The sequence below is a fragment of the Populus trichocarpa genome, chromosome 11 (genome assembly GCF_000002775.5).
Source record: "Populus trichocarpa isolate Nisqually-1 chromosome 11, P.trichocarpa_v4.1, whole genome shotgun sequence".
Taxonomy (NCBI): Eukaryota; Viridiplantae; Streptophyta; class Magnoliopsida; order Malpighiales; family Salicaceae; genus Populus; species Populus trichocarpa.
In genome coordinates this window covers 12,137,669-12,163,708 of record NC_037295.2, presented here as the reverse complement: position 1 = coordinate 12,163,708, position 26,040 = coordinate 12,137,669, and the positions used below count along the sequence as shown (strand labels likewise).

General features: G+C 37.5%; 3 protein-coding genes across 8 annotated transcripts; all 3 read right to left on the bottom strand.

Annotated features, from left to right (window-relative positions):
* Positions 1-1,186: 1,186 nt before the first annotated feature.
* Positions 1,187-16,526, bottom strand: LOC18103282 (E3 ubiquitin-protein ligase UPL1). 6 transcript variants are annotated; one of them, XM_024581136.2, is made up of 17 exons: positions 16,380-16,526; positions 15,929-16,024; positions 15,630-15,836; positions 7,503-15,395; positions 7,113-7,430; positions 5,840-6,041; positions 5,471-5,754; positions 5,002-5,285; positions 3,621-4,764; positions 3,382-3,528; positions 3,173-3,253; positions 2,807-3,032; positions 2,583-2,722; positions 2,276-2,382; positions 1,978-2,168; positions 1,787-1,868; positions 1,187-1,572 (listed from the first exon to the last, which is right to left on the bottom strand). In XM_024581136.2, the coding sequence occupies exons 1-15, from the start codon at positions 16,413-16,415 to the stop codon at positions 2,066-2,068; spliced, it is 11,268 nt and encodes a 3,755-aa protein (XP_024436904.1). In that variant the 5' UTR covers positions 16,416-16,526; the 3' UTR covers positions 1,187-1,572; positions 1,787-1,868; positions 1,978-2,065. The 6 variants fall into 6 exon arrangements, with proteins under 6 accessions (XP_024436904.1, XP_024436905.1, XP_006377655.2 ...); XM_024581137.2 differs by having other exon boundaries at positions 1,787-1,865; XM_006377593.3 differs by lacking the exon at positions 1,187-1,572 and having other exon boundaries at positions 1,613-1,868.
* A 992-nt stretch (positions 16,527-17,518) lies between these two features.
* On the bottom strand, positions 17,519-19,109 carry LOC18103281 (uncharacterized). Its single transcript, XM_052456950.1, has 4 exons — positions 18,908-19,109; positions 18,405-18,484; positions 18,096-18,297; positions 17,519-17,970 (listed from the first exon to the last, which is right to left on the bottom strand). Exons 1-4 carry the CDS (start codon positions 19,107-19,109, stop codon positions 17,519-17,521), a joined length of 936 nt encoding a protein of 311 aa, XP_052312910.1.
* Positions 19,110-20,647: 1,538 nt separating this feature from the next.
* LOC112329108 (uncharacterized) lies at positions 20,648-22,004 on the bottom strand. Its single transcript, XM_024611604.2, has 2 exons — positions 21,665-22,004; positions 20,648-21,560 (listed from the first exon to the last, which is right to left on the bottom strand). Exons 1-2 carry the CDS (start codon positions 21,983-21,985, stop codon positions 21,177-21,179), a joined length of 705 nt encoding a protein of 234 aa, XP_024467372.2. The 5' UTR covers positions 21,986-22,004; the 3' UTR covers positions 20,648-21,176.
* Positions 22,005-26,040: the final 4,036 nt, after the last annotated feature.

The following is a 26,040-nucleotide window of genomic DNA, read 5'->3' as shown; positions in this document are numbered from 1 at the left end:
AAAAATTACTTAGGGAGTTTGGAGAAGTTTTTTAAGAATCTAAAGGACTACCTCCAGAAAGATCTCATGATCATCCTATTGTCATATAAAAGGGAACTTCACTAATAAATATGTGACCTTACATGTATCCTTACTATCATAAGGTTGAAATAGAAAGATAGTCAAGGAATTACTTCGGTTAGGAACCATCCATTTCATCACCATTAGGCATAATTAAAACCCATTTTCATCACTAATTCTACTAGTAAGAAAGACTGATGAGTCTTGGAGAATGTGTATAGATTATAGAATCTTGAACAAGAAAACTATTAAAGATAAGTTTTACACTCTTATGGTTCAAGAGCTCTTTGATGAACTATGTGGATCAAAATTCTTTTCAAAACTAGACTGGAGGTTTGGGTTTTATTAAATTAGAATAAAGAATAAAGATATTTCTAAGATTGTGAACACACGAAGGTCATTAAAATTCCTAATGATATCTTTTGGGCTTACCAATACCCCATCCACATTCTAAGAACTTATGAATGAGGTACTCATACCTTATCTTAGAAAATTTTGTTCTTGTTTTCTTAGATGATATAATAGTTTACAATAAAACTAAGAAAGAGCATTTAAGTCATGTTATTACTTACTTTTGATCCAAAAAAATAAAAAAATAAAAAGAGAATAGAAAAAAAATAATTCAAAATACAAGAGGATATATAGAAAAAAAGCCTAAAAGATTGTCCAAGTTGGTGGTGAATGAACAAAATAACGAGTGAAAAAATTAAAGGATCAAAATATACAAGATTGACAAAATTAACAACCCAATTCTAATTGACAAAATAGCTCATTGGTGAAATATTTTTATTTTGGGTAAAGAAATACAAATTTGAATAGATAATGATTCAATAAGAATTTTGAAAGACTTAATTAATTTTACTAAAAACTTAATTACAAAAAATAATAATTTTTGAAGTCAATTTAGGCTTTAATCGAAAGAAATTAAAGTGAAATTCGAATTGTAATTTTAAAAAATTGATATGATTAAATCAAATTAATTGCATAAATAATAATTGAGTTTTAGTGTTAATAATGAGGGATGAGTAGAAGTACCATGTTAATAAAATTAAGAAACGGAGAACCACATTAAAGAAGAATTTATAAAAGCAGAGGGACTTGGGACTTGTGAGCTTATCAACCACCCTTCAAAATAGAATTATACCATTATATTTCTCAAATCTAATTCAATGTATAGGAAAACATTGATAAAAATATATATTCAATATAATGCAAGAAAGTACAAGTGCTGACATTGATTGATGAGCGTTCGAGTCTGAAGTAACATGACCTGGTTCGTTGGAATTCTTGCCTTGGCCGATGCTTGACTGCAGATTGATCGAGTTTCGCAACCTGTCAAATCTTTTTGTTCCTAGCCTCTTGTTTGCAGTCTTTTAAGACCTCAATTTTTTATTTTTTTTATTCAATTCACCGAAAAACCAGCCTGATTGCAGAAGTAGTTTGTATAATCTTCGACTGGCAGAAATCAGGTATCCAACATTCGAATTGAGTTTTGGCACCAGTTGAAGAATCCTTTCAAGGAGAAAAGCAGTGAGGAAAGGAAACATGCAACTTCTAGATAAGTTATCCATCAAGATATAATGCACATTGAAGAATATTAACAGTAATGAACAAAACTTGTATAAACAATGGAACGAGAGGCTTATCCCCATATGCCTGACATGGCAAGTAACCCAAAAAAAGATATGTATTTCGCAGCTAATAGTTACAGCAGAGCTTCAGTTACCGTGCTGATGCAATTTTGAGGCACCACTACAGCCTTTTATATTATGCTAATCCTTGTCCACTTTGAGTCGATCCTCAATCTGCTGCATGGAAATTTAATCGAATAAAAAACAGTTACTGATGAGTTATTGGATACAGAAACAGCATATCTGCAAAATTTGTCCAAAAAAAATTAGGTGGTGGAAAACTTACAGATGATGTAAACAAGAATAAATATAAGATAATACATCACATCTTATAGACAGATTGTTGATTATCCCAGCCAACATGTTAAACTCGTTTAACCAAAGCCAAATCCTTCACTGGCTTCATGAATAGCAAGCAGCAAGCGTTCTTGAAGCTGTTCCCCGGAGGTATACTCAGGAAGGTCTAGCTGATTGAAGCTGGAAAAAGAAAAAAAAAAAAAAACAAGGACCAACAGAAAATTCCAATATCAGGAGCAAATTTTGGGCTTTTAAGTAACCATAACAGCACAGGGCTTCTAGCTGACCATGTGTGAGCTGAAGGCAAACGCTCAGGAGCCCCATAGGCTTTGTGAATCTGAAGCTTTTGGGGACCAGAGATACCCTGCAATGCCTTGAAACCCTCCAATGGAACCTGAAAACCCACAGTTAGTTTTTACCAAATTCCAATTTCAGATAGTTGATCTGCTAAAACCATGCACAAACCTAAACACCAATTCAACAAAAACATTTATCATGCAAAATATACAATGAAGTGACCAATTATGTATCTGTTAGAATACATCATGTGAAACATATTCATAGAATATCCACGTATACAGTACAACAAATCACCTTTGATGTTCCAGTGACGAACTGCAGTAGTCTGGCCATATCTTCCTTGTTAAAACCTTTGACAACCTCCCAAAACCATTGAACAACACCAGATGCTGGAGTATAGCCAGTATACTCAGTGTTGGCCTTCAGATCATCCACTGCAACAGCAGTTTTACTGGTCAGGTATTTCAAAGAAAAAAGAACCACATAAATTGAACGGGATAACAAAAAAGCCAACTCACAATCAATTTCAGGAAGTCCACTGATTAGTAGCTCAAGCTCTTTATCATTGAAAATGGAAATAAGTTCCCTTGGCACCAATTCATTAAAACCTTCTAGGAAGGAATTAATCTGAGGACGAATGGCGTTTGTCAATATATGATCAGCAACAAGGTCTACATACTCATGCTTTGTTTCTTCAGTAACCCTTATGTTTCTTCCTCCAGGTTTAAGCTCATAATCAGTAACCTTTTTCCAAGCAAAAAAGCACGAATAAATGCAAGCTCAGGAGCCACATAAAACTTAGAACCATGTTCATGCCCAGGAAGAGGATAAACCCATAACAAGAATATTGATAACAATACAAGGTATCAAAATGCTGAGTGTACCTGAGTTTTCTCATAAAGGATGTGCTTCTCCTCGTCAGCATCCATGCTGAATGTCAAGTCAGGTATATCACTCACATCATTCTGAAACAGATGAGATACAGCAGAAGATAATAACTGTCATGCACTGGGGAAAAACTCGCTCCATAGCAAAATGTGGGCAAAAGCACAACTGAATTCAGAAGAGGGGATCACAGATTAAATTCACTAACCTCCAGCATCCACTTCAAATTCTTGTAATAATCAGGATCAACAGCCTCTATGTCATGGTATGTCACCTTTGCACCAAGAATATGCTTGTAGAAAGACCGAGTAAAGTAAACATCCAAAAGTTGCCCATCAAACAGTGCCTTGGAAACCTACAAGCTCATAAGCAATAAAATCAGAAAACTACCTAATTCAACAACAGTAGTACAATCTAGTTCGGAAGAAACAAGTTCTGGAGCATTACCACACGGCCCACAAACTTGAAGTAAGACAGATGTTCTGTCTGATAAACAGAATTAGGGTTTGGCTGAAAAGTCACATCATTCCCGACAGTTGTGAAAAGCAAAGCTCCCTTGTCAAATACAACCCTTGACAGCAATTGATACCATTCTCTTGTCAAACCCCCAGCATCAATACCCTCCTCACCTTGGAACTGCACATTCAATCTTCCCCTGAGATCCTGAGTAGGTCGCATCCTCAATTGATTGTATGAATCCTCCAAAACATATGCTCGCCGAACACTTATCCGCAGTGGACCAGAACGGTGTTGCTCATGCTGTTGCCTTATTCTGGAGCGGAAATATGCTCTCTTGTTATCAAAATCAATTAGTCTGGGAGCCTTCAGCATCATAGAGAGTGATTTCTCCAACAAGCCAGGATTCTGCCTTATAAAAGTATTCAAAAGCCGGCGATGCTTCTCTGCAAATCTGGAAAATGTGACAACACCATCAACCTTTCTCTGAGAATCTCCGAAGCATGCAGTGGTCGAGGAGGAGCTCCCAGAAGATTCTTTGACTTCTCTCGCGGTTATGGTCACGTGATCTTGTTGCACAATGGATTGGTTTGCCTGTAGCTTTTCACACAAAACAAAGAAAGCTTCAATGAAAGGCAAGAGCCTCTGGGTTCCAGGAGGAAGAGGGGATGAAGAAGAGCCCCCCTGTACAAGCTCCCCTACATTTATATTTGATACAGTTGGACTGAAAGTGCTCTGAACGAGCTGTGTCTCTGTCAAACTAATACATTCGCTCAATTCTAACCACAATGGCTGAAGTGCAATACTTAAGTTCCACATGGTAGTTTGCTCCTCCTGTTCCCCACCACTCTCAAGGTCCATATTCTCATCAATAGTGGGTGAGGTGAGTGAGGTGAGTGAGGTGAGTGAGCTGAGTGCCTGTAGCACACGTAGGATTGCTGCCCCGGCCATGGAGCCAGCACTTAGACCTAGCATGTGAGTGTTCCTCAAGGTGACAAGCTCACTGACAGCTGAACTGCTCAACCCATGAGCTAATTCTGAAAGCTCTGAAGTAAAGAATTTACGATGGGTTGCAACAATTGAGGCCAACTTCTTAAGCACTTCTCCAGCTAGCATATATACTTTATCTGACAGCCTGAATTTAGTCAATGGAACAGATTAGTGATTCATTGACAAATTCACATTAAAAAAAAAAAAAAAACTAAAGAAAAACAGATATGAAGGGAGATAACTAAAAGAAAAAAAGATATATAGATAAATGAATGTCACATCGCTAATGATGGATTGACCAAAAAAAATGAGCATGTTAAGTTGACTGATAAGACACAGAACTTTCAAAATGTTAGATATAAGAATTAAAGCCTGAAAGTACCCTTCACAACCAAGAAGGCTGCACAGATTGCTCAACTCAGGTTGTGGTAACTTCAAGAAAACACTGCATGCATCAATGCTCCTATTTCCATTAGAAATGGACCCAGAACTGGCAGCCTTGTCCTCTTGACTTGATTCTGCTACCAATGGCGGAACACTTTGAACACCACCAGGAACTTCACCGGCAGTTTGTTTTTGAGAATTCTCCCTTGCCTGTCCAGATTGGGCATGAGTGTCTAATTTTGATGCTGCCGTGAAAACTACTACTTGAAGCAATCCCATGACCTGCACCACAACGAAGTTGTCTCATGCGTGAAATCAAGAAACACATTAGAAGAAAGGATCAAGATTATACCATCAATATAGAGAAAACATGCTACAACAAAACATGAGCCAAACTACTAAATATGCAAATTGGATCAAGAAAAGTAAAGAGATGTCAAACCACTTCCGAACCAGATTGCTCATACCTGCTCAAGATGAGTAGTGCTGTGTAGAAAAAGTGGTCGATTCAACAGCTTCAGAAAAAGGATCAAAGGAACATTATCAGTATCGCCCAAAGGTTTTAACGAATTATCTCCATCTCCAATTTTCTCCTTGCCTTTATCAATCTTGGTTTCCAGATATTTTGGACTTAGAGGCTCCAGAACAATTGAGGGATCAAAGTAGAACAACATATTGGCAATAGAAGAATGATTTGTAGCCAAATAGGTCAAGATTTCCAGAACTCGACGCAAAACCAAGGGAGGAAGACCTGTAAAGAAAACAATCAGAATTGATAATTTAAAACATAAGTCAATTGGAAAAATTATGATTACAACAGATGGGGAAAAAAATACCATCCATCAACTGCGATCGACCATAAACAACATTTGACTGACAACCATAAAGCCTCTGGGAGTTAATTGCTGCCAATCCACTGACTGACCCTTCAGCCTCGGGTTTAATCATATTGAGCAAGAGACAAACTAAACTTGTCCTTGTAGTACTATGTGCACAAAGGTTTAGCAGAAGTCTCTGTAGAAGGCCTTTCCCGAGGGGCTAACATCATAGAAATAATAATGATTGAAAAAAGAAAACCCAGGTTAGCAAAATATCATGACGCAGTAGAGATGTCATGACTATATTGTAAGATCATTATGCAGAAAAATCTTTAAAAAACCTTAAAATAAAAGATCTGGCGTTATACAGTCTGAACAATGGACATTCTCAAACATAAATTCTTTGAATTTCCATGAACTCCAAGAGCTCTAAGACCAAACCTTTAATAACTGACTGTCAGAAAGAGGAACTAATTGTGATAAATGCAAGCTTCTATGGAAAAGAGAAGCACATCCTTAATGTTACTGGAACTTTAGTGTGAAACAACAAAGTAAGCCAGAACCAGTCAAGCTATGCAGTACTTGCAATTCAGCTCCTACTAGCTCACAGTACCAAAAAGAGATTATCTAGTATCGCATCTACCCCAATATAATAAAACCCCCGACTCATTATGAGCTCTAAGCACAGACAAATATTAATCCTCAAATTAAATCCCTTATCTACTTCCATTCATCCAAATCAATCAAAATTGAATATGCGGAAGCAAGAAACAAAGATTCATCTTTTCTCACAAACAGCCTTGAATCACTAGCTTTCTAAGAATATACACACTGAACTGGGAAAAACTGCACAACTTTCAAGGGAAACACAAACTCTTCAAATATTGTATAAAACGGCATGATACAAGTTACTATTAGGGCCCATCTAAAGTTTAATGTTCATTGATGAAGGTTTTAATAAAATGGATCATAACATTAAGGTTTTAATAAAATGTAACCTTGTAAAGTTTTTGATCATGAAGAACTACTTAATGGAGGACCACAGAAACAGAAGTCTACAGTTGCTTGAACAGATTAATTCAGTCACCATTCATTCTTTTGACTAGACTATTAATCTTCTAGAATTAATCAAAACACTAAAATTCAGAACTAATTAAAACTACATATCAAATAATTCTAAGCCATTTTGCCAGATTAAAAGAACAAGCAGAAAATAAAAGTTCATCTCCCAAATAGCAAGAATGCAAGATTGCTTTCCAGTGAAACATAATATGCAGAGATCACCAATTACCTGTGCCATCCTTAGCAGGTGGATCAAAGCTTTCAATGCATTGGTATCCAAAAGTGGCTCGCCTTCAATTTCATTCATCTTCATGCCATCTGCAAAAGCAGAAGCAGCCCTCCGTCCAATTGTAACTCCAACACCCCTGTCCATCACTGTCTGCCTATCAAATCCCAAACCATTTCTACGACTATTTAGCCTGTGGCTACTACCAAACAGGCTGCGAGCCTGATAGTGACTCATTGCTCGGTCCCTTAGCATTTGGGCTTCGGCAAGTAATGGAGAAGGTAATGCTGATAATACTGCTTCTGAAGAAGTCAAAAGCACCTGGATCAAAAGCAATCATAAAAGGGTTATCATTACTCAAGAAGCAATTGCAGGCTAAGTTAAAAAACAAACCTCTTCACGCACATCAGCAGGAAAAGTAGCAATTATTGAAGCATTATCCATGTCAACAGGCTGTCCTTCAGCCTGCTGTGCAATCCGCTGTGCTCGTTGTTGTGCCAAAACCTCTGCTTGGATGTCTGGAGGAAGAGCAGCCAAAAATTCAGGATCAATATCTTCAACAGAAGGTGGAGCATAAGTTGGAGGTTGAACAGACTGAGCCTGCTGGGAAGCTAGAACTTCTGTTCGTAAATCTTCAGGTAATGCCTCCAGGAAAGTTGGGTCAATTGCGCTTGTAGTGGGAGTCTCATTATCTATACCATTTTGGTTAGCCTGAGTAGCATCCTGAGCAACCAATGTCTCTTGCCTGGATGATGTCTCGTCAGCACCTTGTTCAGAAGCAGGCATGGATTGCCCAGGCCGATTTCCTTCAGCATCAGCACCAGTCATTTCAACATCAGCATTCATCTGATCCACATCAGGCATCATTGAAACAGAATTGGCCAACAAAGGATTATTGCACTGATCATCTGTTGAGGATCTGACATCCTGAACAGGCACATCATTGAGACTTGCATGTGCTTCAGGGACCCCTTCACATTGCAAAGAAGCATGATGTTCTGCAGAGTTGACATTCTCTGGCATTGTCTCGACTTGATCACATGCAGTGCCATCACCATCTCCAATTTCCATGTTGTCAAGACCATTTGGTGTACTGTTCAGAGAAATTGGTTGAGCTAACATAGGTTCATCCACCTGTAAATCTTCACCTGAATCACTGAATGAAGACCGAGAATCAACCTGCTCATTGGAAGGAATGGTTTCAGCTGTTGGATTAGGCTGATAGTGGGTAACTTCATTGCCATTTCCTTGCTGAACTTCATTTTGTTGACTGCTGGTGTTATCATCATCCACCACTACTTGACCATCATTGGATGGAGGATTATGAAATGGTTGATTCTCCTGGACTCCTGAATTCTGGACCTGCCTCTCAATGGGAGCATTGGTTGTAGGTACACTGCACAGCTGTGATATGAACTGCTCCTCTATTGCTTGTGCAATTGCAGCAGATCGGGCACCTGCTTGTGGCTGACCATCATCAGTCCACCTTCCATCACCAGGCCCTCTCCGCCCCTGTGTATGCAACGAGTCCATTCCTAAAGAAGAATCAGACAAAGGTGGGGGTGCTGCCCTACCCAAACGATCACCAAATATACTACTAGGTACATGTTCAAATGGAAGAACAGGAGCATCAAACATATAAAAATGAGGTACATCAAAGCTCCCATATGACAAAGCTTCTAAACCCCTGGATGAATGCCCACCTGATGACCACATAGAAACCAGATCTTCTGACTGGGATGGCCTTAACAGCAGAGGATGCTGAAATCCATTTGCTTCTGTGACAGACCGCTCAAAGGAAGACCTGCCACTCTGACGTCGACGATCAAAACCCAAAGGCCTGCGAAGACCAAAAAGATCATCCACATTCACCCTTTCAAATGGCTCAGCAGCAACATCAATCAGACCACTTGAAGCTCCAGGCTGACCGAGTACCTGCAAATGATCCAACCCATCAAGGGCCTCCCTCCACCTGACCTCTATAACACGATTCTCATGAAAATCATCTTCGTCAATCATCTCATCATTATAGTCATCTGCCAAGCCAGTATCATCATGATCTTCCACATCAGTGTCAGCAAGAGACATCATGCCAGCACCATCTTCAGTGATATCCTCATCCTCCCCCTCATCATCATCCTCATCCTCATCCTCGCCACCATCATCTCCCATGTCATCATCCTCATCACCCATATCATCACCAGCCCTGTTCTCAACACGAAAAGTCATCTCAATTTGGTCAGTGTTGTGTAACACACCACCCTCTTCCATTTCTTCATGCATGAAATCCATTCCAATCTCCACCGATGGATTGGTTGGCATTGTATCTTCCGACTCTATCCTCATGTCTTGCTCTGCTGGCTGATTTTGATGTGCAGCATGATTACCCTCAACATGAGTAGTTCCTTGCTGTTGCTGAATGTCAGTATCCTCCTCATCTGGGGCTTCCTGTGTGGCACCGCTATTCTGATTATGCTCTATGGTCTCCACAGCTGATGCAGCTGTCTGTTCATCACATCTTCCATTTGACACAGTTGTTTTCTTCTTGTTCAGACCCACAGATTTAAGAACTTGCTCACTAGCATTGGCAGCCCTTGACAGACTTTCCAAAGCCTTCAATAGAAGATTGACAATTTTAGGAGCATCAGGATGGTCCAAATCAATCACTTGAAGAATGCTAGTAAGAGACTGCACCATTCCTCCATCTATCATGCTTTTTGCTATATCCGGTGAGCATCCGGAACCAGGTAAGTGGCTGGAGGATGCATTTTTAGACAAAATTGAATACACCAAATCAGAAAAAGCAAAAACTTTTTTATCAGGCAACAAAACGTTGTTGTGTGAATTGCTCTCCAAGTTTGAGAATGAAGACATAGCTTTCACAAGTTCATTAATCACTCGCCTCCGCCCTTCACCAGATCGGCCACACAAAACAACAATGAACCAAGAAGCTTTTTCAGATAATTTGTCCCTCCATTCATCAGGTCCTGCAGATTTATCTGTAGATATTAGAAGCAACTGGTGTAAGATGTGATGAATTATCCCACCTTGCCCAGAACTATCTGTTTGATTAGATCCCCGCAGATGACACAATTCCAAGTCTCGTCTCAGTATGACCCCAACTGCATGCACATACATAAGAAGAACATCACTCAACAACTTGAGAACAAAAGTCACTTTAGCCAGTCCAGCAGATCTTTCAGATTCAGACTCCACTTTCTTTGTCTCGTCAACCTTGGATTTTCCCTTTAACTTGGTAGCAGGTTCATCCACATCCATCGAATTTAAATCACCAACACAACCTTCTGGACTTTTTGGCAATGGATGTTTCAGAACTATATCAAGAAGCTGGTCCATTACTTGAGTAAGATTGGCCGGAATCTTTTTATGGCCTTTGGCACATTTACCTGAACCATCATGCATCTTATTCTCAGAAATCCGGACAGATTCTTCAGCACCTGAAGCTTTTGATTTGTCCCTTTCCTTCTCTTTTTCCTTCAATAATACCACAAAAGTCCTCCCTCCTGATGATTCCAACTGACAAGCTGCAGCTGCAGCTTTCATAAAAACCACAGGATCTCTGGAAATAACAGGTGCCATAGATGTCAAAAATGTCCTTGGGAAAATACGCCCAGCATGGCGATTTCCGATCAAAGTTTGACGTATCTCCAATTCCATGGCAGTTTGTAGGGTATGAGGATCTTCAAGGAGGTGCCGAATGATGGCAGATGCAACAGTGTCATATCCAGGGAAGAAACAACTTCGTGGAATACTAAATAGAGCAGTTAACCCTCCATTTTCAAGAAATTGCAATGCTAAAATGTGAGTTTTTGTCAGGCGAGCACATAACTGCAGGATAGCCTGCATGATCACAGCAGGAACATGCTGTTTCATCAAGTCACAGGCAACAAGTAGTACTTCACGACTCTCTTCAATAGTCAGGTAACCAGTTGACTTCCCCAATAATTTCTCAAGTGCTGTGCCAGATTCTTTCTCGGGAAAGTCTGAAGCCACGTTTTTTTCTGTACCTGATGCCAGAACTGATGAGTCAGGCAGAGATACTGTCTGGGTTCCTCCGGTAGTTTCAGAAGAGATTCTAGGCCTGGATTGCGACATGTTATCCAAGATGAGCAGTAAAGCACTAATGCATTTTGGGATAAGAATTTCACTCCCTGATGCATTTCTAGCCTTGAAATTCATCAAGACATTTGTTACAGCAGCAACTATACCATTCTGTGCGGCAATTTCTCGAACAGTTCCATCCTCAAAAAGGAGCAATGCTAAAATATGTGATATCATACACAGTGCACTGGAATCCTTGGAAAAATCCAATGGGCAAAGCTTTAGCTGCTCAATAAGATAAGATGCCACCTTTAGACGGTCTTCTCCTTTGTTCCGATTGCAAAGGGTCACAAGCAAATCCGTCAACGAGAATGCCATCGTATCACTACTCTGAAACAACTTCACAGATGCAGCAAGAATATCTTCAACAGGAGGCACCGTCATTTGTCCTTCTTCTGTCACGGCATCTATTGAATTATCCTCATCGTCAATTTTCAACCCTTCAGATGAACTTCCTAGTGATAGCGCAAGTGCCCGAGCTAACTCATCATCCTCCTGCACAGGATCCTCAGCATGACTAAACAGCCACTCCATGGCCATTTCAACACTATTTGTTTCCACCCGTCTCAATGCCTCTTCAGCTCTTGCCCTTGTAAAGCCCATCTCAACAATCATAGCAATTGTATTTTCATCAGGTGGTGGGAGCATGAACCTTTGGTTTGTACTTCCTGCAATGCCACTTCGATTCCTTTTGACATCTCCAACACCAGAGTATATGTGTGTAACAAGTGACACAATAGAAGAAATGAAGCCAGTGCTGCAACTTGGAAACATCGGGTGGTTCCAGACAGATAACATGACATCCAGAACCTGAGACTGCAGCATGCGAACAAAGACTTCAGGGTCCTTAGGAACAGGAAATAGCCCAATTGACAAACCAGCTGCAACAGGCTGAACAAGTAGTTGAACTTGGGATCCAGATGTTGAAGATAAAAGCAGAGTGGAGTTAACAAAATACTCGAGCACACGGCAGTAGCTGTGTAAAGTGTCAAGTAGCCATGTGCTGTGAGACAAATTATTTCCTTCACCTGCCTTCTCATGGTCAACTGAGGGGCAAGGAAAAGGGTAAGGTAGTGTCCATAACAGTTGACTTGTAGCTTCAAATGTAGTAAGCAGCTCCTTAAAGGTTCCATGTACATAAAAATTATTGACCATTGATGCATAACAAGTACGCCTCCTGCTGTCAAATGTGAGGGCTGCCATGTCATCAACAACCTTTCCAAGATATCGGCACTTAACTGACAGTGATGTATCAAGTCCAGCAGTAAAATACCCTGAGAAGCTGAGAGCCTCAAGATATATTTTAGCCAAGGTAGTTCCAAGGGTCTTTGAAACTGCACTCAACAACCCTACATCAGCCCTTCGACGGTTTGGAGATGTAAATCCCTTCACAAGGGCAGAAAAGAAAGAACGTAATAAAGAAGCCAATTTGTTTAGAATCTCATCAGGAGTTCTACTTTTCAACTTTGGCAAAGATGTCTCTGGTTCATCTGATGGGATCTCAGAGTCAATGCTTAAAGCATCCAAGTGCTGACCAGTCCTCCCACTTCGTATACGTGCCAAGCCATGTCGACTGCGGCGGTGCAAGCCTTCACCTGAACGAATGACCGAGAGAAATTCACGTTCCCCACCCCAAAGGGACTGAGAACCATTCCTAATAGAAACTGGGTTCATGTATCTCACAACTGGAATGTTTGCGTCATCGTCACTTTCTCTTACCACAGCAGTTGATGAAGACAGGTCAGTCCCTTGTTCTGCATTTCTCTTTTCATCCACTTTGGAGTCATTATACAGAGAAACTTGCCAAATTATTTCCCGGTATGCCATCCCAATATCCTTCAACACATCAGCATCTGCAGTGCCCAATTCAGAGACAAAAGTACTATTCCCCTTCAACAAAAAATTCGAGAGAGAAAGTATACCTTCAAGGCTGGAAAGATATCTCAGAACCTTAGCTTGCTTAGCAGATTCAACCACACCAAGATGAGTCCCCGCAACTGAAACTAATAGTTCATTTGTTGATTTTAGATGTTCTCTCAAGAAGGCACATACTGCCCTAGCCAAGGAAGCAGAATGCTGATGTGAGAAGTTCTTAAACGCAACAGATATGATCTGACCAATCGATGTTGAAATAGGCATTAAAGGCAAAGTAAACAACTGCAGAACAGCATCAATTCCCTTCTTCTCAACAAATATATGACATGTGTCAGAATTCTGGAGAACTGTTTCAAGAAGACGAGCAACATTGCTTAAACATTCAGGAAAAAGTGAGTCAATATTTGCTGCTGAAGTATCAGATGACTGCTCAGTGGTCTGCTCCAAGGTTTCCATCCTGAAACTTCCCCTATCATCTGACAGAACCAGACTCCTTTCTTCAGCATCAGTTTCCATTGGAACAGGAGCAGAGCAGGATGGATCAGTGGATGCGCAAGAACCATCGACCCCAGACCCAATTTTTGTAATGACATTTAGGATCTCAATCAACATATCCACTCCAGGTCCTCGTAATGAGGAAGCATGGCGCATGAGTTCATCTAGTCCAGTAGACAAGGACCCTGGTGTCTCACCAAAAAGGGCACGCAAATACGTTTTGGATGTAAATATTTTCACGAAGCACCTTAGAGCATTCCGATCCTTTACAGCCTGAAGACCATTATTATTCAGGCATAGGGCATCCAAACACTGAGGTATACACATTATGGCTTCTGAAGAGCATAGAACACCATCCATTATTGCATTCAAAAAAGCAGAAGGAAGACCAGCTGCATCTAAGATAGGGAAACAGGTAGGATCTTTGTGAATTAGATCACTCATGACAGTTGCTGCAAGTGAAAACACCCCTCCACCAAAATCTTTTGCTCTTCTGAAGATTAGACATAGGCATTGGGGCAACAAACTCTCCTCGGATCCATAAATACGAGAAGTGTTCCCAGCAGCATATGTTCCGAGGGATATCGCCCTTAGCAAAGCTTTCATCAGTAAACGTCGATGATACGCAACTAATGCTTCAGAATACAGTGGGAGCATACTATCTAGCTCTGAGGAAGCACTTGCAGCTACTTGCAAATTCCTTGTCCTTGAATCAGAATCTTCACCTTGTTGCTTACAATCTTCTACATGAGACACTTCTACCTTCAGTCGAGAGATGGTGTCATCCAAACCACCCAACTCTCTGAATAATGCAGTAGCAGGATTACTGTAATCCATGAATGCCTCTAGAATATGCACAGCGGCGGCTACCAAATGCAAATGCTGAGGGTCTGTATCTTTGAGGAGGGGTAGAAGAGTAGGAATAAACCCTGCCTCGCGCATGGCTGAGCAACCTGATGATGATGAGACCAAAACAGTGACAAGAGACAGTAGAGCTTCAGCAAAATCAACAGACCATTTTGATGAATCACTGATAACAGAATCAATGGCTTTTTGCATGAGGCTGGACAGGATGCCGCGGTGACCACTAGATGTGACAGCAGCCAAGACAGTTGATTGGCGGGACCGATCTTGAGAAAGAGCGACCAATGATAACAAACAAAGAATTCGAATTTTCTCAGGCACTTCATCTTCATAACTCAAAAGTGAAACTAATTCATTGACAAACTCAGGCTCAGAGTTGAAGAAAGAAACTAGATCATCAGCATCACTGCTTGCTTGAACAAGAACAATGAAAGCATACAAACGGATGCATGTGTACAAATGGCGAGAAACCAAAGGGCGAAAAGCCCTTGCGAACCGCAATCTCGTCAGTAAAGAAAATCTTAAGCTGGGAGGTACTTTATATTCTACAACTAACTTATTCAAAAGCTCACAATCTGTCTCTGGACAAGTATCGACATTAGGTAAATGAATAATTTGTAAACCCTGAGTTGGCTGTTCTATGGCACTGAACTGACTTGACAACTCGTTCAATGCATAGAACTCAAAATGAAGGGTGCAACCTAACTCGTAAGCAACAGGGTCACATCCATTTTGTGTAGTAGACGCAACCAATCCAAGACCCTCATCCTTTCCTCCCCAGCCTTGTGCAAGAGAAAATAACTTTGTATTCAAAGACAAATCTCTAATGGAATATCTTCCAAGAGTCTTGTTCAAAAATGCTGCCAGAGTCTGCAAGCAAGCCTCTACTATGTCCGCATCAGTGGAAGCAAGAAGGTTAGAAAGATGCTGCTGCAACAACAGAGGAAATAGAGAAGCAATTTTTTTAAGGAATTGAGGGTAAAAAAGGCAAGTGTTATAGAAGCCCTTAAAACATTCCTGTGACAGGATTTTATCACCACTAAAAACATATACAAAGGATACTGCACGAAAACCACAGCCTAACTGATAAAAGTAAAACAGAAGCAGCACTGTTTGCCTAACTATTAAACACACAGGATGCATTTCATATAGGAACAACAATACCTCATAAGAACTATAAAAGTGCTTGTTTGTGCAGTTCTCTAAAATTATTCTGATAACATGAAGAATTTGAAGAACAGCTTCTCTTGGAAAGGGAGGATCAGATTCCAAGAAGTTGTCCTCAACCTGCAAGTCTTTTCTTGGCTTTATGTGCTTCTCAAAATATGAATCAAAATGATTAAAAAGATCAACCCAATGATGAAAATCTCCCTGCAGCAGTGTGAAATGAAATTAAATCAACCCATTCATAAATCTGCATAAAGCAACCCTTATACTTTGTAAGTTAAAGGATGTAAAGTTACCTTATCGAACTCCCAAACAAAACCTTTTAGGGGTTCTTCTATATTCTCAAGTGGACTGGTAATAACACCATTGATGATGGACTTAATTTTGGGAGGCTACAAATCAAAGGACACAACGTTATTTAACAGCGTGCAAACACTGTGGGAAAACAAACTCAACCAAAATGTTAATATATGGACATAAAAGACTTGCAAACCAACAGATTTCCTTTTCTGTACAAGGTAGGCAATTTTCTAGAAAGAACCATTTCAAATTTAGTAACCCCTTACAGCTATAGCATAAAATTCTACCGCTTCAAAATTATAAACAAGCAGAAGCGGATTAATCTAAAGTGAACTCCTGAATAATAAGTAGCATAGCAACCATAATTATGAAATTTTCCAATTAAAACAAAAAAAAAATTAGATAAATTAATAAAAAAAGAGTGAAAGAAAACAAACACCGACTGACCACTTCTGTAGACCTCCGTTTCTTAAGCTTTGTCATGGTGATTTAGACAAGCATTTATAATCAATTAGAGAAAGAGAAAGGGTTTGAGGTTTTTATACAGAGCATAAGAGACAAGTAGACAAGGACACCACTGCCTAGGAGAATAAAGCTAAAAAGAAAGAGGGTTTTGCTTTTCTTTTCTTTTTTTCTAGTTTTATAATTAATTACTAGGGTGGTAAAATAATTAAAAATTTGATTAAATGGAGAAATTAAAAAATAATTAAAAAAAATCATGAAAAAAAATATTAATTTGGTTCGATTTTAATTTCAAAAATATGAAACTAATTGAACCAAACTAAATCGAATCGATTTAAACAACATTAAACCAAGTTGAAAATAAAATATAAATACTAACTTTTCTCTAACTCTAAAGTCTAAATCTAACCCGACGTCGTCCTCCAAACTTTCTCTCAATTTCTCTCTCCCCACAAGTATTTTTGTTCTTAAATCATAAATACTTTTTTATTTTGTATCTTCTCTACCTCGGCTACATTCAAATGAATAATATCATTTTCTTTCATCCTTTTTCCTCCTCCTAGGATAGTATCTCGGAGCTACTTGTAGCTCATCTTTAACAACTTCAAGTCATCATTTGTTTTAAGGAAGAAGGTTTCAGGCCTCAAGCACCAAACTATAAATACTCCAAACAAAATCTTTATATCACGTGTTTGGTATTGTGGTAGCTTTATGGTTGTGGTTTGAAAAAAATAGTTTAATAAAAAGTACTTTTTGTGAGGTTGATTTAAAAAAAAGTTGGTGTTTGGTAAAAACTGTGGTTGAAGTTGTGGTTTAAAAAAAAGCAGTTTCTTGTGTTTGGTTAAAATTGTGGTTGAAATTGTGGTGGAAAAAAAAAGTAGTTTTATGTTTGGTTAAAACTGTGGTTGAAATTGTGGTAAAAAAAATAGTTTCTTTTATTTGGTTAATATGCTTTGTGTTTTAGATTTGATTTTAGAATTACTTAAAAGGACATATATATATATATATATATATATATATATATATATATATATATATATATATATATAATTTACAAAACATAGGTGTTTGGTAATTATGATTACATAACAAAATGAAAAATCCTTATACATTAATGTACTCCTTTATTGTTCCATCAAACTATTTGCAATTCCATCACGTACAAAATCCATACGTGAAGGCCTCTGTGATCCTTGAATGGCTGAGCGATGAACAATATCAGGTAAAAAGTCATCTGGAATTAAATTGGGATTGCGATCATACTCAGAAAAAATCGCATCATCTTGCGATCTTCTTCTAATATAGTTATGTAGTGCCATTGATGCAACTACAATTTCAACTTGTGTTTTGTATGGATAAGCAGACATGTTTTGCAAAATTTTCCACCTCTGTTTCCATACCCTAAAAGAACGTTCGATCACATTACGTAGTGATGAGTGTGCACGATTAAACACTTCTTTCCGACCACTTGGTTGTCCACGATGCCTAAATTCTTGAAAGTGATACCTCTCGCCTTTGTAGGGACCCAAATACCCATACTCGTTTGGATATCCAGCATCAACCAAATAGTATTTTCCTGCAAATAATAACAACATGATAATTTTAAACAAAACTTAAAAAAAAATTATATTCCTTCAATTACCAAATCTTCAATTTAGTCAAAATCACAACCTTCTGGAGGTTTTGAAAATTTGATATTGCTATTGTCAATAGCCTCAAGAAAAATATACGTATCGTGTGCATTGTCTTCCCATCCTGCCCACACGAACATGAATTGCATGTCGAAACTATAAGCGGCCATGATATTTTGTGTTGGTACACCTTTTCTTCCAATAAATAGAATTTGATTTTCAGATGGCATGCAGGCACGAACATGTGTTCCATCAATTGCACCGACACAATTCTACAGGCCACAAAAACTTTAAGTACTCATAAACATTTATAACATATTTCATACTCATTTGAACACCTTAATTAAACTACTTATTTTTTAAAAAAAATTCATCTTACCTTGAAATATGGCATAAATCTTGGATTCATAGCAATTTCTCTTGGTGTGCTCGTAAATTGTGGATCTACTGGTTTTATGACTTCCACAACAAACAAACGTAATGATTTAAGCACTTCTTTAAAACATCTACTAATAATTTCACCTGAATGCTGAAATATTTCCTGCACTTGTCTATTTGACGCCCCAACTGCTTTTGTAAATAAAAATATTGCCACCTTTTCAATAACACTCATTCTTCTTGACGGTTTTAAGCCATTGTGCGTTTCTAATTCAGTGCACGGACTCAACAAAGTGGTTGCGTCCATCCTGAACATGTTAACACTTCGTTTCTAATAACCTCTTAAAACCTCCGTCAACCAATGCATCCCTGTGTTATACGAAACCATACATGGTTCCTTATACATATAATTAATATAATACATGTTTATAGCTCTTGCTGTGCATATAATTAATTTTTTCATATCAAAATGCCTCCTTATAATAAATGCATCGTCATCATCACTGTCATCATCACCGTCATCATCACCATCATCATTATTGTCGTCAGCGTCGTTTCCATCACCGTCATCTCCAGCACCAGAAAATGAGGCACCACTACCTTCACAACTAGGATAATTAATGTGGTCTACAATGCGGTTCATTACATTATCATAATTTTCATCAAAACCCCCATTAAATATGTCATTAAACGGTGAATCATCCATAACTTCAATTACGTGGAAACAAAAAACAAAATTATATGTTGTTAATAAAAATATTTAAATAATTAAATATCATTCAATAAAAAAGAAATATCAAATAGTTGGTGCGACATAAGTTTTTCCATACCTGTAAAGCCAACAAAAACAGGGTGTTCCACTTGCTTGTATAAAATGCAGTTGAGGTTTGAGAGGTTTGTTATGAAGTAAAATAGTTCTTTGAAAGTTGGCTTACAAACAATCCTCTTTATATAGAAAAAACTCAATGTTGTTTACGTCTCTTTTACAAGTTATTTTATTCAGCTTTCAACATAAGTACATTATCACATGTATAGACTGTAAAAGTAACCTATAATGTTAATTTTACAGCTCATATATTTTGACATGTATTTTTTTATTTTTTGTTCTCATTCTATTATTCAAGATTCCTTGGCCCACGTTGTTTTATTTTCTTATCACCATGACAAACCATGTCAGTGCACACCTTAACATGTACCGAAATCATCTAAAAAGCAACTGAGATTGTATTCCAAGAATAGTAACTGGAGATTCAATTGACACCTCACAAAATAAACACAATTTATATATATGAACTTCAACAGCAACTGCACCAAAGATAGCAGCATGTATTCCAAGAATCAATGACAAATCCAGCAGCTCAAACAGCAGTTACAGTAGCACATACATAGATTTCATACACTGGCTCCCATGCACACAGTAGCTGAAACAATATTCAAAACTCACTTGCACACAATAGCTGAAACAATCATTTTAACAGCAATGAATAGCATTAACAACATTAACAAACAAGGCAACATCTTCCATCAATTCTAACGGCAGAAAAGAAAACAAATGCAGGTTTCACACTGCACAAGCACACAGTAGCTGCACATGGTATATCAATTAATTCCAGCTTGACAAACAAGGCTGCAGCTCCCATCAACTCACGACAGAAAAAGAAAACAAACCAATATTCACACAGTAGTTGCACATGGTATATCAATGAATACAACTTCACACACAAAGCTGCAGCTCCCATCACCTCACGACAGAAAAGAAAACACACCAATATTCACACAGTAGCTGCACATGGTATATCAATTAATTCCAGCTTGACAAACAAGGCTGCAACTCCCATCAACTCACGACAGAAAAAGAAAACAAACCAATATTCACACAGTAGCTGCACATGGTATATCAATGAATACAACTTCACACACAAGGCTGCAGCTCTCATCACCTCATGACAGAAAAGAAAACACACCAATATTCACACAGTAGCTGCACATGGTATATTACAATTACAGCTGGACACACAAGGCAGCAGCTCCCATCACCTCATGGCAGAAAAGAAAACAAACAAGGCTGCACATGGTATATTACAATAGAACATGCATTTTAACAGTAACACTCAATATTCAAGACCTTCAGGGAACAACACAGTGAAGGAAAATTACCAACCAATTCAATCCAATGGTCAACCATTTAACATTAATAAAAACAGAAGTGACAATTTTAATTCATTGATAAAATACAACATTAAAAACCAGCAATATTCTCATACAAGTATATTAGCTCCCGAAAAGCAGTTTAATATAAATACAACAGTAAACAAATTACTGCAAATGGAAATGCCCATATATCTCAACACGAAATGTGGAAGAATACAATGACTCGAATAAACTTTGGCAATTGGAAAAAACTCTTTTTTAAAACCGGCATCCCATTATTCTGCAACAATAAAATAAACTTGTATAAATACATTAAGCAAGTGAACATAGTTAATTGATTAACAGTTAAGAAAATGTAATAATACCATGTCGGCTAAGCACGTTTAGTGCGTGCATACATTCATTGCAGCCATCTCAACTTCTGCTCCTTATCACCCATACTAGCCCACATTTCTCTTTTCCTTCTTAAACTCAGATGCTCCGTAGCAAAGTCGTGGAACTCATCTTCAATTGAAACTCCATGAATTAAGTGCAGCTCAGCCATCACCTCGTGAATACTACAGCCTTCGCGATCCAAATTAACAGACGTGGAATCACTCTTAGTCGACATACTCTCGAGTAGTTAATTGCACCTTGACAGCAGTTGAACACCAATTCCAGACGTTTTCTTCTTTCTACCTCGCACATCATAATGATCTCGTTCTTTTCTTTTGCAACCACTTTTTGTGTTGCTGCTGCTAGACATATTTATCCCTCCAACCATTCGAGCCATGTTAGTCTGGAAATCTGGAATCACATCTTCCTCTGAATCATCGCTTCCTTCTTCCAAACCATCACAAGCAATATTGCTTGTACCAGGATCGACATCACTGCCAGCAGATACTCCTGAAGAAGGAGCCCATGCAAACGCTCTAGTTGCGACAATGTTGGAATACATTCGGTCAAATTTATTCTTCAAAGACGGCTCAATACCGATATGTCTGAATTTTTTGGCTCCTCTAATTTCCTGCATATAAATTAAATCAAGTAATGAAGGATCAAGACTAGTAAAATTTTGGTGTTGGAATTTGACAACAATAAAAGAAATTGTTAGGATGACAAGGAATGTACCTGAATTTTTTGTTTCCACCACTCATCGCTAGTTGAAATTGTGCCTAATTCACTATTCCAGCCAACACCAGTTTCAGAAACCAGCTTATTCCATATCCTCCAATCTTTTTTGCATCCATCCCATTTGTTTTTCAATTGTGTTTTAGTGAATGCATGGCCAGTTTGTTCTTTGAATGATGTTATAAGAAATTTCCACCCCGTTTTATCGAAATGAGTATTGGGTCTCATTCCCATATCAATTGCCTTAATGCATATATCACAAAATATATGCAACATTTCCTTTGTCCAAGCAGCCTTATCGAAAGATTCAAGATCTTCCATGATATCTTTTAACACATTTAACAAAAGTTTAAAATCAATCAATGATATCAATTACATTATGGCACATACATAAACCGTGGACTCAAACAATAATAAAACACTCAATGTTAAGTATTTACAAAAGCTGTGTGGTTAGCAACAAACATTAACCATGTATTTATTTGAATGAGAATGTTCCCGTTAATTTGTAATGAAAACTAATTGAAATCCATTAATTTTCTTCAACTGTTTAGAAAACTCAGTTTCAGCCATGATATAATATTTGAATTATCAAGCAACACTTCATTGTCATCATGCTGTTTGGAAGCTAAAAACAGAGGGAAAAAAAACAAACAGTCAAGAATTTATTTCTACATTCAAAGTAACACAGCTTTTTTTCGCAGCATGCAAACACACAAAAGCAAACTCAAAGTTTTGATTTTGACTGCAAAAGTAGAAATAAAAGTAATCCTACACGACATGCTAACAAGGCACTCATTACGATTACTATAAACACACGCACAATAAAGAAATCTACGGTTGCTCAAACAGAAACAACATCAATATGCACAGTTAACATATCAGACCATGAAGAACAACACATAAATGAAATTTCGAAGCATCACATTGTTTCCAGTAAGCAAATAATCCAGCAGCAGCACTGTCAGCTGGTAGTAGACATCAAAAGCGAAACCAGATTTAAACAAAGAACAACAGCAAACAAACAACACAAAGAAGCAATGAAATTTTGCTAAATTCAAAACAATTGACAAAGGCATAGTAAACAGAAGACAAGCAGCAATAACCATAAAATTTGTAGATCAATTCAACAATTGCAGAACACATAGTAATTGATCATGCAGCTGCACAGACATGCAATTTTTCATCTAAAAAATGAAAATGAAGATGGAGATAAGACAGGAACTTACCTCAGTCTATCTCTTTAGGTGTCCAAACCAGCACGGTTCTGCAGCTTTGTTCTGCAAACAGATACAATGGAGACCCAGAACATAAATTAGATTTTGAGCTACATTTAAACAAAGTTGACATGGGTAACACAGTACACAGACCATGAAGCAGCACAGAAATACAGGTTTTCAAGTAAAAAAAAATTAAAAACACACAGTACGGGTCATGCAAAGCAGTACAGAGAAGCAATGAAATTTGTTATAAATTCAAAAAATTTGACGAAGGCACAGTAAATAAAAGACAAGCAGCAACATCAATAAAATTTGTAGATCAATTCAACAATTGCAGTGTTAACAGTAATCGAGCATGCAGCAGCACATACATGCAATTTTTCATCTAAAAAAACAAAAATGAAGATGGCGATAAGGCAGGAACTTACCTCAGTCTCTCTCTTTAGTCCAAACCACCACGGTGCTGCAGCTTTGTTCTGCAAACAAAAACAATAGAGACCCATAACAGAAATTAGATTTTGAGCAACATGTTAAACGAAATTGACAAGGGTAACACACAGTACTTACGGGTATCTCGCTCGTGGACCTTTCCCAGCACGAATCTCTTGGGTTTTTCTGCAATGGTAACAATGGAGGGACAGATCGGTGAAGGTTTGTGTTTTCGATCTTCGTTTGGAAAGAAGAAGGGACAGAGGGGAAGAAGCTTGCTCTGGCGTCGTCCTATGCGTTGATGGTTTTTGGGCAAAATAGAAACGGGGTTGTAGCAAGAGACGAGAGAGGGGAACAATTTGGGGGAGGAAATGGGAGTTTAGTAGATCAATTGTAACATTGATCTGCAACCGTAACAGAAAAATTTGGGATAGTAGAGGACCGTAATTGACCGTGGTAATGGGAAAGTGTCGGTGGTGAGAGAGAGGTAAAACGCATGAAGGAATAGTATGGGGAAGGTTATGGGAGTTTAGATCAATGGTAACATTGATCTACAACCTTCTGTGAACAATTTGTTGCTGTTTTTTTTTTGTGACCATTGGGAAATTAAAGAGGGACAGTTGGGAAAGTAATGGAAAATTGTCGGTGATGAGAGAGAGCAGAAAACACATGAAAAGCAATGTGTAATTGCTTTTCACATATTGCAGTTCAACCTCAGTTTGAACTGGGACCCACATAAAAAAAACTGTGGTTAGTGGTTAACCAAACATGTGTTACACTGCTTTTCTTTCAGCCGCAGCCGCAATAGCATATCCAAACAGCATCTTAAACATTTCAATACCAACATCATGAAACTTCATAATGCTCATAAAAAGGCCATTAAAAAGCAAATGGTCCACCTTTGTTTCCCAACTTCTCCAAACACTAACGAAATCTAGTTGGTTCAAATTTTCTTTTGTTATTGCATTCTTTCTTTGCAAATAATCTAGAGCCTCAACTAATGTTTTTGGAGATTATCCAACTTTCCTCACACTTTTCTTGTTAATGCATCCTATTTTTCATTTATTTTCGACACCTAGCATCAAATCCCCTCAAAACAACAACCGATATCCTTTCAACCCATATTTTTCTAACATTTTCCAACTTTTTTTTACTTCTTATAAAAAATGCAACCAACAAGTCCATCAATTCGTCTCTTAATTTATTTTTTTCATAAATTGACTGAATCAAACTGAACTGAAATTGGCTGGTTTGAACCGGTTTTGATTTAGTTTTAATTTTTAATTTTTTTATAAAAAATCAGTTTGGTTATTTTTTTAGAAGAAAACCGAAACAAACCGAAAATGCTCACCCCTAATCAATTCATTGATTGCCTTAAACAATTACTTTTATGAAAGAAATCTTTAAAAGTTAGGGTGCGTTTGTTTTTTGTTAACTTTTTAAAAAAGTTTTCAAGTTGTTTTTAAAAAGTATTTTTATTTTTAAAAAATATTAAATTGATATTTTATAGATGTTTTTTCATACATAATTTTAATATATTGATATATAAACAAATCTGAAAACATATTAGTTTAATGCATTTTTAACTGAAAAATAATTTTATAAAAGCATCATGCATCACATTATCAAGTATGTATTTAACATTGTGGTAGCTTTTGCGGTTGTGGTTTGAAAAATTAGTTTTTTAAAAAGTTACCAATGGTATATTTTTCTTAAACAAGGTTTCAAGAGAGAGTTTTTAGTGGGACCATCCAAAACTATTGTGTGTGTTGATTAACCAAACTCTTTCAAAATTGTGATAGGAGCAAAACATAGTTTCAACCACATTGCATCACACTCCCAAACAATTATTCTAGAGAGAAAAGAAATGGTTTTTTTAATAGAACACCACAAAAAAGTATTTTGAGAAACGAACATTATACTTAAAAGAAAATAGCAAGTTTGTGCAACATAGTAGATTATGTCATTCTTAATTATGTAACCACTATTTTCAACCATGCAACCCATTAACTAAAAATTTAGGTCAACCCTAATTAAACCCCAAATTCAAATCTTAAACTAACTAAATCCTAACCACAAACCCCAAATTCAAACCTTAAACTCCAAACCCTAAACTCAAACACCAAATCCTAAATAAATCTGAAAATCAACCCTACACTATACGATAAAGCGCTAAAACCAAATACAAACCTAAATCCAAAACACTAATTCCTAAACCTCTAACTTTCTGCTGTGTAAAATATAAAAATCATGGTTTTGCATCTTTATCATCCCTTGAGATTTTTTTTTCTTTAACTTCAATCTAATCCACCACCTTTTATTCCTCTTTCACGTAACCTTTCTTTAGTTCTTTTACTTATATTAAAGCCAACCTCACAATCTCTTATAGTATTTCCGCTCAAATAACTTTTCCCATCACATTTCTCTTTTTTTTCTCTAACATGTTTTACAAGTTCTAAAATATTCTATTATTCAAGTTTTATCATCAACGTCGTAATGATCATTTGGTTATCATAACAACAAAATCTAACATGTGGAATAATAATTAGTGTAATGATATATCATAATTTCATTGTTTCACTCAACCATGTTGCCTTCATTCATCTAGAAATGTCTGGTTTGAAATTCTAAACAACTTAATTATAAAAATTAAAAATTTGCTTAATAATAATAATTTCTTAAATTAGTAAGCCTAAAACAATAATGATTTCATTGCTTTACTCAACC